Source organism: Callionymus lyra, chromosome 1, assembly GCF_982586985.1.
Source record: "Callionymus lyra chromosome 1, fCalLyr1.hap1.1, whole genome shotgun sequence".
NCBI classification, from domain to species: domain Eukaryota; kingdom Metazoa; phylum Chordata; class Actinopteri; order Syngnathiformes; family Callionymidae; genus Callionymus; species Callionymus lyra.
The window spans coordinates 32361424-32376842 of record NC_141818.1 but is presented as its reverse complement, the minus strand read 5'-3'; the positions used below and the strand labels follow the sequence as shown (position 1 = coordinate 32376842).

The following is a 15419-nucleotide window of genomic DNA, read 5'->3' as shown; positions in this document are numbered from 1 at the left end:
TCAAGTCACCTGCTGGATTACAGTCATGTGTGTGATCCGCTGCAGTAACGTGCTCTTTGAGGATTAACGTCGGCTCAGATCCTCAGAGCGGCCCGAGTGTGACGACTCTCTCCCAGGTACTAGTCCAGGCCCTGCATGGCTGAAGATGCAACGGCGTCTCTCACCCTCTTCAGATCTTTCTCCTCGGCAGTCCGAGCCTCTCTTTTCTTCGGGCACTTCCAGTGCAGATCTGATCTTCTGTTCTACCTAATGCTGTGTGTCTCCAAGATGCCCTTCATCCCACCAGTCCGCTCCATCTCTGGGCTCAAGGACAAGCCAGCCGACAAGCCTTCGTCTGCTCTGACCTCCACCGGTGTCCAGAGAGATGGAGGTCCCGTGAAGGAGCGTCTGAACCTGCTGCAGCTGGGAAAGAAGAGTCCGCCCAGGAGCCGCCTGCCTACCGCCCGCGGACATGCAGAGAGGCGAGTGTCGACCCGTGAGACCACATCTAAGACAGCTAAGCAGGAATCAGTGAAAAGCCAAGCGAGGAACAAAAACCCAGAAGAGGCCCGGTTCACCCTGACCCTGACGCCTGAGGCCGTGGTGCTATTGCAGCGCCGGAACAGTCAGCGTTCCGCCCACCGACACTCGTCACATGGAAGCTCCGAGAACCCCACAGAGTCCAGGAGGAGACAGGAAAACCTTTCGAAAAAACACCAGAGATGGGACCCAGAGTCCCGGAGCGACCCGGACCTGAGCTCCATCATCAAGATCTCGCTGCTGAATGACAAACACAAGTACGACGACGTGGAGTACGAGGAGGAGGAGGAGGACCTGGGTCCAGACGAGCAGGTGCTGCTAAAGTGCACCGAGTGGTTGCGCGGGCTGGAGAACGCCCCGGTGTCAGTGGGACCCGGTCTGGACCTGAGTTCAGGACTGAAGTGCGAGCGGAAGCTGAAGTGAGAACTCTCTCCGCCAGAGCAACTGCTTGTTTAGCCACACGAAGGAACTTCTTTGTTTTGTATTTCCCGTTTCTTCTTTATTTGGAAAATCCAGGCAGAGTACGACTTGTTCTATAGTTGAAAAGAATCCTGAGTATTTTTATCATCATCAAACTAAAGGTTTTTGTTGGACTGGATCCTTTGATGAATGTCTTAGTTCTGTTTCTATACTGCAGCAGATGATGTAAGAAGCTTTGAGATGATTGAAACGTGAGTCGACACTTCGGTTCCTCGTGAGAGTGAAACAGACTTAGCAGAGACTAATCTAGTCAGTGTGTGTGTGTGTGTGTGTGTGTGTGTGTGTGTGTTTGAATATTCAAACAGTCATGTTGGTGAAGTTTATCAGAGACACTTGTAGACCAAAATAAACCGGAGATTTTCGCCCTTTCCACCAAAGTTTTGTGTCGACGATTGACTTCTCCTTTCTTTTTTCTATGTTGTTGAATGACTGACCTCATGTGACGTGAGCTACAGAGGGGCCAACAGTTTACAGTTAACGTCTTACAACTGAGCCATGAGTTCACTAACAGCTAACAATCAATACCTAAGTGGCTTTCAGCTACATCTTATGGCTCCAAGCTACAGCTAACACCTAACGGCAAAAGGGTACTAGCTAACAGCTGTGGAAAAACAGACAAGTTGTATGGAAGAGGAGCAAAGAAATGATGGAGTGATTTAATGTTTTCATTACAAACATCAGGTAACAGGTGAGTTTACAGTAAAGCCACAAAGGGAACATTAAATAAATGTATGTGAACAAGGAGAGATTCAATACAAGATTAGCTTGGATTCTTGCGTGGACCCCATACCAGGTGCCCCCTTTTCACATGTACTTACAATTGCACAGCTGGAAGGTGAAAACATTACGACCTCTCGTCACTTCCAGCGGTTGATCCGTAGTAACTGGACATAGGACAGGAACATGCAGACCACTGTGATGCCCAGCAGAGCCAGCGGGTTCTGCCAAAAACCCCATGTTGAGTAGTCGAGTTTCTGAGCCCTGAGGAAGACTTCGCCAGGGATCCTGGAAAAGAGGACAAATGCCCAGTAAGAAGTCGCTTCTTAGCTTCTAGATATGAGGTCAATGGGTCTCTGAGCCCTGGTCAAACTAAACAGCGCTCCATAATGGACCGAGAGTTGAATCAAGACTCGACTCTCTGAACTAGACATGGTACTCGATGTAAACCTACGTGATGTTCTTGTCGTAGAACATCTGCCCCGTGAATTCATTGATGAAAGATGCCTGGAAGAGGGCACAGTCAGTAACAAGAAGCTTTACTCTACAGAGGTTCTGGGTTTGTGACCCCAAACAAAATATGTGAGACTCACGTCCAGGCCGTACTTGAAGATGCTGATCCACCTGAGCCACGACAGCCACGACAACATGGCGTTCAGGTTGACCAGGAAACCCCCGAACACCTGCAACAAGACCGGACATCAACGTTCATCGTCCAGTTTGCCATTGCTCAGCAAAGTCTCACCATCATGAAGACGAAGGGCAGCGCCACCAATATGTTGGCAAGAGCAAAGGTGGAAACGCTGGCCGACACCAGGAACGCCAGGCCCACTCCAGCCAGACTGACCAGCGACATAATTAGAGCAAACTTCAGAAAGGCCAAGAACTCTGGTTTAAGTCCTGGAGAAACACACATTTGTATTACGAAGGTTCATCATCTAAAAGATATTCCAGTGCCATCAGATTATTGAATGGTTGAACTTGAAATGTGTATAAAAGCTTCAACATGTTAAATTCAACTATTCAATTTCCTGATGGCCCTGATATACTTCCATAACGCTTAAACCAACAACACTCTTAATGTTCTTTGTATTTGTGTGGCCATCTTGTGCTACCCATCATGTAGTAGGCGATGGCGGAGAAGACAAAGATGGGGATGATTCGGTTGGGAATGAGGTCGGCGAAGATCTTGGTGAGAAAGTAGACGGAGGTGCGGTAGTAGCCACTGGAGTTCTCGTGACTGTTGACACAAACAGTGTCTGTGTGTTTCGGGGGAGAAAAACTACAAACATGGCTGCCACTCACATGAAGATGGCTCGCTCGTTGATGAAGAGCTCGACGGCCGACAGGTTTCCAAACACCATGTTGATGATGAGGAAGAAGAAGGCTCCGCTCCTTTTGGGAGGTGTGTGAGACAGAGAAGGTCCAGTGAGTTTAAAGGCCATGTCACTGTAATTGTATGAGGTGAGTTAGATTGAAGGTCATGTGACAGTACCGGTTCTGAAGAGCCTCTGGAAGCTCCAGAGGCATTTGGAAATAAATGAGTCCGACCAGAACCGCAAAGAAGATGTTGAGAGCCAACTGAGCGTATGAGGTCTGTGGGTTCCGTAGGAGGTTCAGGACCGTCCTGCCACTGACCACACGCATCTGGAACAACAGAGATCAGGATGGATAACCGTGGACTCACTGAAAATGTTTGACCTCACCTGGTGCCAGAATGATGTGGTGAAGTAAGCTGAGGGGACCACACCTTTAACCCCATCAGCAACACTTTGCTGGACTTGCTTCAGTTCCTGCAACATGTCCTGGCAGAGCTTGGACCGACGGAACCGGGCGGCAAGTGGGTTCTTCTCATTAGCTGGAGAGAACAGAGGTCAAAGGGTTGTCGGTTTCATGTGTGACTGTGTTTCCACTCACCATCGACAACAGATACCGTCGACTCCAGAGTCGTCTTGACTTCTCCGTTGATGATGTCCAAGAAGAAGTCGGCTGGATTGTTGAACGCTTCGATCTGGTAGCCTGTGCACACACACACACACACACACACACACACACACACACACACACACACAACGCAAACATTTGCATAAACACAAAGAAGGACACATAAACACATCATCGGCAACCCTCTTATTTTTGGGCATTCATACCCAGGTCTGTGAAGTAGTCCAGCGCTCGGGCAGCTGACCCGGAGTACACCACCTCCCCTTTGTGCATCAGAGTCAACTGGTCGAAAAGTCTGAAGATGGAGTACCTGGGCTGGTGGATGGAGAAGATCACTGTCTTCCCTTTCCTGGACAGTCTGGACACACAGAGAACTCATTGAAAACCAGAACCCAGACCACGAGCCAGGACCCTAGCGGTCTTGGTCTGAACATCTGGTCTAGCAGAGACTCTCACTCGTGCAACAGGCCGATGATACAGTTGGCTGTGTTGGAGTCCAGTCCTGTGGTCGGCTCGTCCAGGAAGAGCAGAGACGGAGCTGTGATGAGTTCCATCCCGATGCTGCATCTCTTGCGTTCTCCTCCAGAGACTCCTCGCAGAAGCTCCGTACCGATCTGACACACAGGCCACGAGCATTAGTCCTGTTTCTGCTTCTTCTTCTTCAATCCAACACAATCAGATTTTCTGCTGCTTTTAGTTTATAAACCAGCCCAGAACCAGTTTCACCTTCAGAAGATCCTACCAAAGTGTCAGCACAGTCGGTCAGTCCCAGCTCCTGGATGATGGTGTCCACTCTGCTTCTCTTTAAGGCACTGGAGTGCTGATGGGGGTCCAGTCTCAGGTTGGCGCTGAACATCAGGTTCTCTCGGACCGTCAGCGTTCCCATAAGGATGTCATCCTGAAACCTTTCTGTGAATCTGGTGTGGATGACGCATGTGTGGCTGATGTCATACCTGAACTACGTAAGCAGAGCTCAGTCTGAGGTCAGAGGTCACCCTGGCTCCGTCAACCAGGACTCTTCCCTGCAGAAGTCCAGCTGGGTCCTTCCTCCCTGCGATCAGGTCCAGAAGCCTGAGGAAGCAGCACAGTTAATGTGGTCCTGGTCTTACTGACAGGATCGTCTGAGGTTGAATTCTTACGACGTCTTTCCACTTCCTGTTGCACCCATGATGGCGTTCAGCCCAGGTCTCATGATGCCACTGCAGGACAACACACATCAGTTCTAGAGAGACGTCCAGGACCAGACCTGCACCTCTACAGAATGAGTGAATCTTATAAACATTAGACGAGAGTCTCTCCACCTGTTGACCAGGTTTAACTTCCCACACACAAAGCAATACTCACACATTGAAGTGAAGATGTTAAATATAAAGATGGAGATCAGAAGGTGAGGAAGGCTCCACACAGTCGTATCCTACCTCACATCCTTGATGATGTACTTGTCAGGTCCTTTCCGGCAGCAGAGCCTCTTCTCCTGGACACGGTACAGCAGGTCACTGAAGGACACGGTGGGTCCTTTCTCCTGAAACAAGTCCTCGCTAACAACCTGCCTCAGCTCACACATGATTGACGGAGAGAGTCTCACGTCTGTCCGACTTAAAAACCGGCTGCTCTCTGGACTCTGCACGTGCGGAGCGTTATCATGATAACAACATGTTGGGTAACCAAGTTTCTGGTTATGACATGGACCTTGACTTATCATCTCACTAAAAAAAGCAAGGCTTGAAGTCATCAGACAAGTGAGTAACATGGAGGATGCAAATGAGGGAAGTAAGGGCGAGAGAGAGGGAACATGGAAACATCATCTCACTTTATTTTTGACGGACTGTGTAAAGGTTGGTCAAAACAACAACCTTTGCCACTAGCGCCCCCCTATGGGGGCAGGTGGTATTGATGAACTCGTTACTACACGTCAAACCAGAGTTGTTAGTCCACCAGTCTCAAGAGTGTCGTTGTCAGCATGTATGGTATTTAAAACTCACCCCCACTTCTGTAGCATTGTTCTAATAATGTTTTTTATTATTGTGTTTATTTTAATTGTATTATATTTTATTGTTTATTTTTATGTATTGTGTTTATTGTTATTATTTTTAATATATGTACTGTATGTTCAAAAATAATGTTTCATCTTTTCCTGCTGTGACAACTCAAATGTCCTCAAAGTGGGAGGAACCATCTAATATCTAAACTAATCTTATCTAAAGATGTACCAAGGCTGTTGGGGTCAGCTGACATGTCATAAACAGGAAGTGGTTGAGACGGGGAAGATCTGATCCACTTCGGATCCTGACAGAGCCGGGGGTTTGAGAATGGGCCTGATAGAGGCTTGGAGTAGAGCTGAGTTTGAGGTCAGAGGTCACCGCACTTTTGTCAACCAGGACTCTTACCAGCAGAAGTCCAGCTGGGTCCTTCCTCCCTGCGACCAGGTCCAAAAGCCTGAGTAAGAAACACAGTGAATGTGGTCCTGGTCTTACTGACATGATCATCTGACGTTTAATTTTTACAACGTCTTTCCACTTCCAGTTGAACCCACGACGGTGGCCTCATGATGCCACAGCAGGCCAACACACATCAGTTATAAAGACGTCCAGGACCAGAACTGGACCACAACATGTTACAGGTTCAACAAAGAAAATGGAGAGAAGAAGAGTCACTGGTTCTCATGGAGCAAGAGTAAATCCCCATGCAGATTTTCACAGAAAAGTCTTGAGAAATCTACTCTGCATTCATGGCTTAGAGTTTTCTTCTGTTAGGACAAGAGTTAAAAATATATTAATTATTTTCCCTGCTGTTCATTTTAGAGTGCAGCTATGTGACAGATTTTGTTCATTCTAAAATAACTGTCATATCATACCATACAATTTTACACAATCCAATTAAATCCCTGAGAGACAACTTTAGCTGTAGCTATACAGGATTTGGGAAGTTTGACCGGTCATCATCTAGTTTCAGGACTAGCGGACAAAGAGGCTGGTTCTGAAGTGAATATTTTCTGCGGTCAAGTGTGTTACGGTAGTGAGAGAGAAGTCACACGCAGACGGATCTACGACACAATCACTGATAGATTCTCAAAAATGCTCTGATATGGTGACATTAAAGTATCTTTTCTCTCAATAGATTCCAGAGACACTTCTTTTCTAGATTTAAAGCGACACTTGCGTGATGAGACCAGAGTCTGCAGACGTGTGTGAGACTGTTGGAAGAAAAATGGTGGAAATATGAAATATGTTTTTTTCTGCTGATCTGTTATAATTTCCTGTTTGTTCTTTGCTTTTCTTGCAAAATAATTAATTTATGGTTGTTGAAATAATTTAAGTACTGACTTATAACGTTCTTTTTGCTTAAAAGGCTGTTTGTGCACAATGTATTTTATTATAAAAAATAAACTGTAATAGTTGACGAATATCTGACTGTATATTAATGTTCAGTAGGTTTTGAAGTATACGTGAACAAAGGTTCATGTATTTTTCCTGTAGAAATATTGATTTATTGTCATTTTAGTACAGTTTATTGATGTCTAAAATATATCACAATATGTTTTAAGTGATATAAGATAAACCTTAATAGTTGACAAAGATCTGACTTTATTTTCATGTTCAGCAGGTTTTTTAACTTTAAGTTAACACAGTTTAATGTATTTTTTTACTGTAGATGTATTGATTTATTGTCATTTTAGTACATTACAGTACAGTTTATTAATGTCTACAATATATCACAATATGTTTTAATTGGTATAAAATAAACCGTAATAGTTGACAAAGATCTGACTTTATTTTCATGTTCAGCAGGTTTTTAACTATAATTTACACAGTTTCATGTACTTTTACTGTAAAAATATTGATTTATTGTCATTTTAGTACATTACTGTACCGTTTATTAATGTCTACAATATATCACAATATGTTTTAATTGATATAAAATAAACCTTAATAGTTGACAAAGATCTGACTTTATTTTCATGTTCAGCAGGTTTTAACTTTAAGTTAACACAGTTTAATGTATTTTTTTACTGTAGATGTATTGATTTATTGTCATTTTAGTACATTACAGTACAGTTTATTAATGTCTACAATATATCACAATATGTTTTAATTGGTATAAAATAAACCGTAATAGTTGACAAAGATCTGACTTTATTTTCATGTTCAGCAGGTTTTTAACTATAATTTACACAGTTTCATGTACTTTTACTGTAAAAATATTGATTTATTGTCATTTTAGTACATTACTGTACCGTTTATTAATGTCTACAATATATCACAATATGTTTTAATTGATATAAAATAAACCTTAATAGTTGACAAAGATCTGACTTTATTTTCATGTTCAGCAGGTTTTTAACTACAGTAAAAGTTAAAACAGTTTCATGTACTTTTACTGTAAAAATATTGATTTATTGTCATTTTAGTACATTACTGTACCGTTTATTAATGTCTACAATATATCACAATATGTTTTAATTGGTATAAAATAAACCTTAATAGTTGACAAAGATCTGACTTTATTTTCATGTTCAGCAGGTTTTAACTTTAAGTTAACACAGTTTAATGTTTTTTTTTACTGTAGAAATATTGTTTTATTGTCATTTTAGTACATTACTGTACAGTTTATTAATGTCTACAAGATATCACAATATTTTTTAATTGATATAAAATAAACCTTAATAGTTGACAAAGATCTGACTTTATTTTCATGTTCAGCAGGTTTTTAACTACAGTATAAGTTAAAACAGTTTCATGTACTTTTACTGTAAAAATATTGATTTATTGTCATTTTAGTACATTACTGTACCGTTTATTAATGTCTACAATATATCACAATATGTTTTAATTGATATAAAATAAACCTTAATAGTTGACAAAGATCTGACTTTATTTTCATGTTCAGCAGGTTTTAACTTTAAGTTAACACAGTTTAATGTTTTTTTTTACTGTAGAAATATTGTTTTATTGTCATTTTAGTACATTACTGTACAGTTTATTAATGTCTACAAGATATCACAATATTTTTTAATTGATATAAAATAAACCTTAATAGTTGACAAAGATCTGACTTTATTTTCATGTTCAGCAGGTTTTTAACTACAGTATAAGTTAAAACAGTTTCATGTATTTTTACTGTAGAAATATTGATTTATTGTCAGTTGAGTACAGTGTATTACTATTTAATATTAAACTAACTTTTCTTCGGTCAGCTGTTCTTCTGTTGAACAGAGAATATATAACAGGTGAAACGTTAATAATTTGACATGAAACTTCGGTCCAATAAACGCATACAATCATTTAAAACAATTGGAAAAAAAATACTTTGTTGTTGCATCTTTTCTAAACTAGTCTAGGGACTGAAACTGTTTATTTACAATGAGCTCTCTGGACATGACGGGCCCTGGGTCTGTGTCTGGGTCTGCTCTGGTCCGGGCTCCGGCTCCTCCCTGTGGACAGACTGCTGACCCGCACGCCGGACTTGGATGTTGTTTTTACAGCCTTTCTCTTTTTTTCCCCCCCGTGTCTGTCCAATCCCGACCCTCATCCCACCCAGCAGCCACGCAGCAGCGCAGCCTCGACCAATACCAGGCTCCAGCAGCAGGAAGTGGGCCGGTGCAGAGCCACAGATTCAAAGGTGTTGTCATCGCGATCGTCGGGCCTCAAGTTCGGCCTCAAACTCCCCTCACAATGCGACTCTGAAAGCGGCTTTTTCCTTTCCACCTCCCCCCCTCCAGCAGCGCACCCGCTCCCGGTCGCGTCGATCCACCGTGAAACCCCCCCGGAACACCGACTGGATCCGAGAGTTAGCCGCGGGAGCTAACGCCTAGCAATGGAGGAGAAGAAGGAGGAGAGAGAAGCGGAGATTCAGGAGCACGGCCCCGAGCACTGGTTCTCCAAGTGGGAGCGACAGTGCCTGACCGCGGCCGAGCAGGGCGAGCCCAACGACGAGGAGACCGAGCAGAACCAACAGCAAACGTGGCACCTCTTCCAGAACTCCGCCACCGCGGTGGCGCAGCTCTACAAAGGTCAGTACCGAGGCTAAGGTGCGGGGCAGAGCCGAGCTAACGCCGGGCTGCAGCCGCACAAAGAGCCCCGCTTTAGCTTAGCCACGTAGCCTCCTTAGCCTGGCGCGGTTCACCGTCGATATAAGGTTAGCGGAGACGGAGGTTCCCCCGCCAGAGGAGTAACGTTACCGAGTAAATGGGAGTCGCAGTTGGCTAACCGGGTACAAGCTAACGTTAGCAGCTGCTAACTCTGCTAACTCACGATACAAAAAACAGTAGGATTTAAATAAATGACTCGTTATGAAGAACACGCCTCGAGTCTGTTTGTAGACAATAAGTAACGCATTTTTTTTTTTAATATTCTTGAAATTATATTCAACTTTTAACGTTTCGAGATTTGAATTTATGATCCCAGGAAGCGAGTCCGTTAAACTGGACCGACATGAGAGACACCGTCTGCTCCCGGAGATTCTGGTCTGGGTAACGGTTCGAAGCCCAGATTGAGCAAATACACAAACAAAGATGTTTATAAGTGTAAAGTCATGAAAACGTACAGTTACAGTTTATTTTGACATTCATGAAAAATATTGTTGACAAAAAAATGTCAGTAAACATGGCTGGTCGAACTACAGGCAATGGAAGGATCCAAACAGACCTACTTCAGTTTAACGTAGTACTGGGCAGACCTACTTCAGTTTAATGTAGTACTGGGCAGACCTACTTCACTTTAACGTAGTACCGGGCAGAGTTAAATGTGTAACATATATTATTAAAGAGATTCCAAAAAAACAGTTCTTGATCGATGCAAAATAAATCTTGGACGTGTTCTACGTCATCAATATTGTACAGTTACAGTATTGATAAAAACAACATGAACGCAGTTCGTTGCAGTTATTTTGGTTTGAGCGATCGTACGTGAAACGCACAGAAGAACCACTGTTGATATCCAGGAAGCGCCAAACACACACACATACCTATAGCTAGTTTTGTTAGAGGCTTTTATCCTGAGTATCTGGTTAGGGTCGGGTATTGATCGTAAACTTTTAATACCGTTGATGATACCGATACCTTCACTTTGTTACCGGTTCTTGAGCAATACTTCTTTGATACCAGTTCTATAAGATCAGTTCTAACAAAAAGAAAATTGCGTTACATGTTGTACAAATTGGAATTCTCTAAGGGCTGCATGATATTGGAAATATGTGTGCGATATTCGTGCCTTGAAGTCCAATATCGATATTAATGCGATATTTTTTTCACCTATAAATGTGGTGAAAACCACACACAGGTGCAAGTACTGTAGGGGAAGTCCGGGGGTTTAGATGAGGAAAACGATGCGATATTTCCCTTTTGTTTATTTCCGCGCTGCCGACATGACTAGAGAAAAATATAATTTACAACAATTAGTTGACATGAGAGAGGAGCCGCCGGCATGCCATATCAATAATAAGTCCCACCTCCCCACACTTTAACTCGTATATAATGAGCTAAGTTGTTAGCATCAGGTCATATACTGAGCTACTCTAAGTCAGCGCGCCAACAAATCGTGTCGCCAAAGCAACCTAACCTAGCAAGCTGCGCCGCACAGCTCACTGACCGACTGAAATGTAAACGACAACGAGACATAGAAGTACAAATTGACCACTTTACAGAACGTGACACTGATTGGTCAAAGTGCGGATTTAAGAAATGCTTGATTAATACATAAAACATTATAAATGATCGCAGATGTTTACGATATGCATATCGCACGTGCCAATATGGCGATATCAATATTTTTCCGATATATCGTGCAGCCCTGGTGTGGATGATGCTTGAACCCTGGGCCTCATGCAGATAGTTTTCAAAAAGTTTGTATCAAGAATTAAGACTGTGAAACTGGTTATGGTTTGAAGGTGTACCTTCATATTTAATGATCAGATCCATGTCGAGGATCCATCTCTTTTATATGATGCCGCTAAAAGGCATGAACACACCTGCATTGAATTCTACATCGATTTGGATGTACAAACGAAAAGTGCTTGCATTTCATTCATCTGTATATTTTTGTGCACCATTTTCTTGGTTTTAGTGTACACCCGTTTTCAAGAAATCCACAAACTTCTTTGTTAAGTTTAATAGCATCTCACCCTGGTTTCACAATGGCTGGTGCCCTCACATCAGGGTCAGGGGCTACTGTCAGAAGAAGATAAACATGACGGTAAATTTAGCAGTCTAACTAGCCAACACAATATTATCTTCAAGTGATAGTTCGCCCACAATTCACAAATTTTCTACTTAAATTATTATATAAATAATTATAGGCCAAATTTTCCTCATCCACAAAGACACTTGAAACATCTAAATTCTTCCATACTGCCCGTCAGTAACGACCATCTTGTATAAAAGCCTCAACGTGAGAAATGGTTCTGGAAAAACTAAAACGGGTCTATATTTTTGGCTCATTTGTCATTCTGATGACCAAAGCAAGTTTTGATATAGGTTTGGGTACCGAAGGACGAAGCATGTATCAAAACTCGATATTGGCAAAGCGTTGCGATCAGTGCACCAAAAGAACCAAAGTTGGTTTGCCCAGTCTCATTGATATCAAAGACATGGCGCTGTAGTTGGTTTAGGTCACGGGTTTGGTTCACGTTCCGGTTGCAGACACAGTCGGACATGGAGCAACGTGCTTCAACAGATTACTCATGTTGCTGGTCTTTGCTAATATTACCTTTTGGTAGGGCTGCACGATGTATCAAAAAATTCCGATATCGCGATATGGCACATGCGATATGCATATCGAAAACATGATCATTTTTCATAGTATAAATCAAGCATTTCTTAAATGATGTTCTGTAAATTTGTCAATTTGTAGGTCTATGTTTTGTTGTCGTTTACGTCTCGTCGGTCTTCTGTCGTCGTAGCCATATGCTAATGAGCTAAGTTGTTTGCGTCAGTTAATAAGTTTTAATAATAAACTGTTATGTGTGCGTGTACAAGGAGGTGGGATTTATTATTGATTTGGTGATACCCTCTCTGATCTCGCTCAGTTTCACTGAAACTGCTGTACTTGTGCGTGCACGTGGCTGCGCAATTTATTTATTTTTTTAGGTGAATATCGCACATATTTCCAATATCGTGCAGCCCTACCTTTTTGCGTACATTTCATCGCGTCTTGATCATGTGGTTAAGCTACTCCGGGTACTGAAACTTGGTTCTAAAGGCGAACCATTTAATGATGATACGGAAGGATTTCAGTCGGTGGCTCCTGAGAACTGAAGTTCGATGCACAGGCCTATCTCTGAAGGATCGCTGACGTTCTTACAAGCTATTATGGAAGCAGCTGCTTATATCTAGTCGAATAGCAATCCAGCAACTTACACTAACTACCACCACTGTCTTCTGGCTACAACCTTCCACTGTTTAACAAACGCATCTAAACATTGTAAAAGTTGGTCAGAGTCGAGTGGCCCATGTTGGTAATGTGACCATCAACGCCAGAATGAACCAGAACAAAATGCATCATCAGAGATGATCTTCAACATGTTGACCGTGTGGTGCGTGTCCTCCACAGATCGTGTCTGTCAGCAACAAGGTTTGTCTCTCTGGGTGCCTTTTCAGAACGCAGCCACAGCCGTCACCAACCTGTACAAAGGTAAGTTGGCGCGCACCAAAGGTCGCCCGCGGCGTCTGACCCCTGTTTCCCCCGACAGAGAGCGCGGAGGCTCGGCAGCGCAGCTATGATCTGGGGATCCAGATTGGCTACCAGCGCAGGAACAAGGAAGTGATTGCGTGGGTGAAGAAGCGCAGGAGAAACATCAGGAGGGAGGATCTCATCAGCTTCCTGTGTGGCAAAGTACCCCCCCCTCGCTCTGCCCGCGCCCCGCCCAGAGTGGCCATGGTGCCCACGAGCCGCCCCGCCGCACCGGAGTCCGACAGCTCGGTAGAAGCGGACCTGCAGCCCTTCAGGGAGGCCATTGCCCTTCATGGTCAGTTAGAGCTCCCCCATGTGTTGATAGCGCCTCCCTAGTTCTGCTTGAATAACCGTCATTCTCCGTCCCATTTGCACCCCCATTCTTTTCCTCAGGCCTCAGCGGCGCCATGGCCAGCATCTCTGTCCGCTCCAACCCGCCCGGGTCGCCCACCCACCCGTCCCAGCCGCTCGCCCGCCGCAGAAACGGCCTGCACGACGTGGACCTCAACACCTTCATCGCCGAGGAGATGGCGCTCCATCTGGATTCCACAGCCAACCGCAAACGGGGCCCCGCCCCCTGCAGTGACGTCATCACGGACTCCCCCACTCATAAACGGAACAGGATGCTCTGAACTTCGCTGACCCCATGACTCGGCTCTGCCCCCTGGTGGAAGCCGAAAGAATAAATAGAAACGTTAACGAGTACAAACCCACTAATCTTCTGTTCACCTGAGTGATGACTACACACACACGCGCACACACACCACACACTCACTCGACTAGAGCTCTAATTTCTTCCTCTGCAGTTGTCAGAAACGTATTGGCAGAAAGTGTGTGTGTTTGCATTTCTGTTGCTACGTACTTTATATCTGACAGCAGAACTGCCACTCGACTGTTTTCTTAGTCTTTGCCTTCAACAGTGTGTGCCTGCTTGTGAGTGTGTGTGTGAGTACGACAGCCTGTTTGTGCGACCATGCTTTCCTCTGTGAACTGAGACAGAAGAATCACACCAGTTTTTTTTTTTTAGATCAGAAAACTTCCCAGACACCCTAACATTGCGACAATTCTGTTGCCAACAGTGAAGAGGTCAAACATGTTTTTGGACTTTACAGCAAATAAAGAGGGCAACGAGCGGAGCTACAGACCTGGTGGATCAGACTCAATGGAAAACCATGTTGGATTGAATCGTTCTTCCTTCTCAGTCTGCGTGACATGTGTTAGTTCTGGACTTGACCAGCTGTGATGCGTCCACTTGAGTACGTCTGGAGAACTTTGCTCTTGGCTTGATCAGTTTCCAACTTCATGTCTTCATCCGGAGCGTCTTGATCTCAACCGTCAACCGGGGTCCGTGGCTTCTACAGAACTGTAGCTGTGCACAAGTGGAACGGAAGCACAACCAACCCGACTCTGTGGACCACACTCTGCTCCACGACTCCAGTCCACTACAGCCCCTTACCTGAAGTCCTCTGTATCTCCTCCATGTCCCCATGGTCATGTGACACAGACGCTCCAGAGCAGGGACAAGGAGGCAGACGTGCCAACTTGAATCGGTCGGGGGTCAGACCCCGGCTGGCGTGGAGCGACGGCACGCAATTGTTGCTTTGTGATGTTTGTAAATAAACGGTGTCGGTGTGGTACATGTTGTAACGAAAGTTTCACGTACAAAGACGGTTCTGACAATAAATGAGTCATTTCACTTGGTGCTCTTCCCTGCGCTCACCTGACATTCCCTAATTGAGCTGCCAGACGGCCAAGACCTTTGCACAAATTGTTTTTTTCCAATGATCCACAGCAAATACAGCAATTTTTCATAAAAAATAATTAAAATAAAATATCAAGAACAAAGAGAAATAAAGAGAACAAGATGAAACAATCGAAGTCTAAAGATAAAGAACAGAGATCAGAAAAATAACAAAGACAAAGGATACAAAGATTAACAGAGAAGAGTCATACTTTTACTCCACTCCTGCCCCCGAACTCAGAATTGTACAATTTAATAGTATGAGGAATGAATGAGTCCCTGAGTCTATTAGTGTTGCATCATGGGAGGAGCATTCGCGCTCCATCTGCTTCTCTGCTCACTGATGACAGTGT

At 44.0% G+C, this 15419-nt stretch overlaps 3 protein-coding genes across 3 annotated transcripts; 2 read left to right on the top strand and 1 right to left on the bottom strand.

Moving 5' to 3' along the window:
* Positions 1 to 135: 135 nt before the first annotated feature.
* On the top strand, positions 136 to 942 carry LOC148089058 (uncharacterized). The gene has a single exon (XM_087784105.1). It carries the CDS (start codon positions 136 to 138, stop codon positions 940 to 942), a length of 807 nt encoding a protein of 268 aa, XP_087640231.1.
* Positions 943 to 1856: 914 nt separating this feature from the next.
* Positions 1857 to 6069, bottom strand: abcg2b (ATP-binding cassette, sub-family G (WHITE), member 2b). The gene is made up of 16 exons (XM_087783106.1): positions 6048 to 6069; positions 5079 to 5182; positions 4800 to 4859; positions 4614 to 4731; positions 4403 to 4558; positions 4117 to 4274; positions 3867 to 4018; positions 3634 to 3735; positions 3423 to 3574; positions 3212 to 3363; positions 3022 to 3111; positions 2832 to 2956; positions 2462 to 2616; positions 2310 to 2399; positions 2171 to 2223; positions 1857 to 2004 (listed from the first exon to the last, which is right to left on the bottom strand). Exons 3-16 carry the CDS (start codon positions 4850 to 4852, stop codon positions 1857 to 1859), a joined length of 1704 nt encoding a protein of 567 aa, XP_087639232.1. The 5' UTR covers positions 4853 to 4859; positions 5079 to 5182; positions 6048 to 6069.
* Positions 6070 to 9244: 3175 nt separating this feature from the next.
* On the top strand, positions 9245 to 15021 carry hapstr1b (HUWE1 associated protein modifying stress responses b). The gene is made up of 4 exons (XM_087802530.1): positions 9245 to 9670; positions 13206 to 13286; positions 13345 to 13620; positions 13719 to 15021. The coding sequence occupies exons 1-4, from the start codon at positions 9475 to 9477 to the stop codon at positions 13955 to 13957; spliced, it is 792 nt and encodes a 263-aa protein (XP_087658656.1). The 5' UTR covers positions 9245 to 9474; the 3' UTR covers positions 13958 to 15021.
* The last annotated feature ends 398 nt before the right edge of the window (positions 15022 to 15419 follow it).

Excerpts from the sequence above, each read along its gene's own strand:
- hapstr1b (XM_087802530.1), top strand. The coding sequence starts at position 9,475 with ATGGAGGAGAAGAAGGAGGAGAGAGAAGCGGAGATTCAGGAGCACGGC. Across the intron at positions 13,287-13,344 it reads CGTCACCAACCTGTACAAAG|AGAGCGCGGAGGCTCGGCAG; the intron begins GTAAGTTGGCGC and ends TTCCCCCGACAG. Across the intron at positions 13,621-13,718 it reads GGAGGCCATTGCCCTTCATG|GCCTCAGCGGCGCCATGGCC; the intron begins GTCAGTTAGAGC and ends TCTTTTCCTCAG.
- abcg2b (XM_087783106.1), bottom strand. The coding sequence starts at position 4,852 with ATGAGACCTGGGCTGAACGCCATCATGGGTGCAACAGGAAGTGGAAAG. Across the intron at positions 3,736-3,866 it reads GGACTACTTCACAGACCTGG|GCTACCAGATCGAAGCGTTC; the intron begins GTATGAATGCCC and ends GTGTGTGCACAG. Across the intron at positions 3,364-3,422 it reads CCACATCATTCTGGCACCAG|ATGCGTGTGGTCAGTGGCAG; the intron begins GTGAGGTCAAAC and ends CTGTTGTTCCAG.
- LOC148089058 (XM_087784105.1), top strand. The coding sequence starts at position 136 with ATGGCTGAAGATGCAACGGCGTCTCTCACCCTCTTCAGATCTTTCTCC.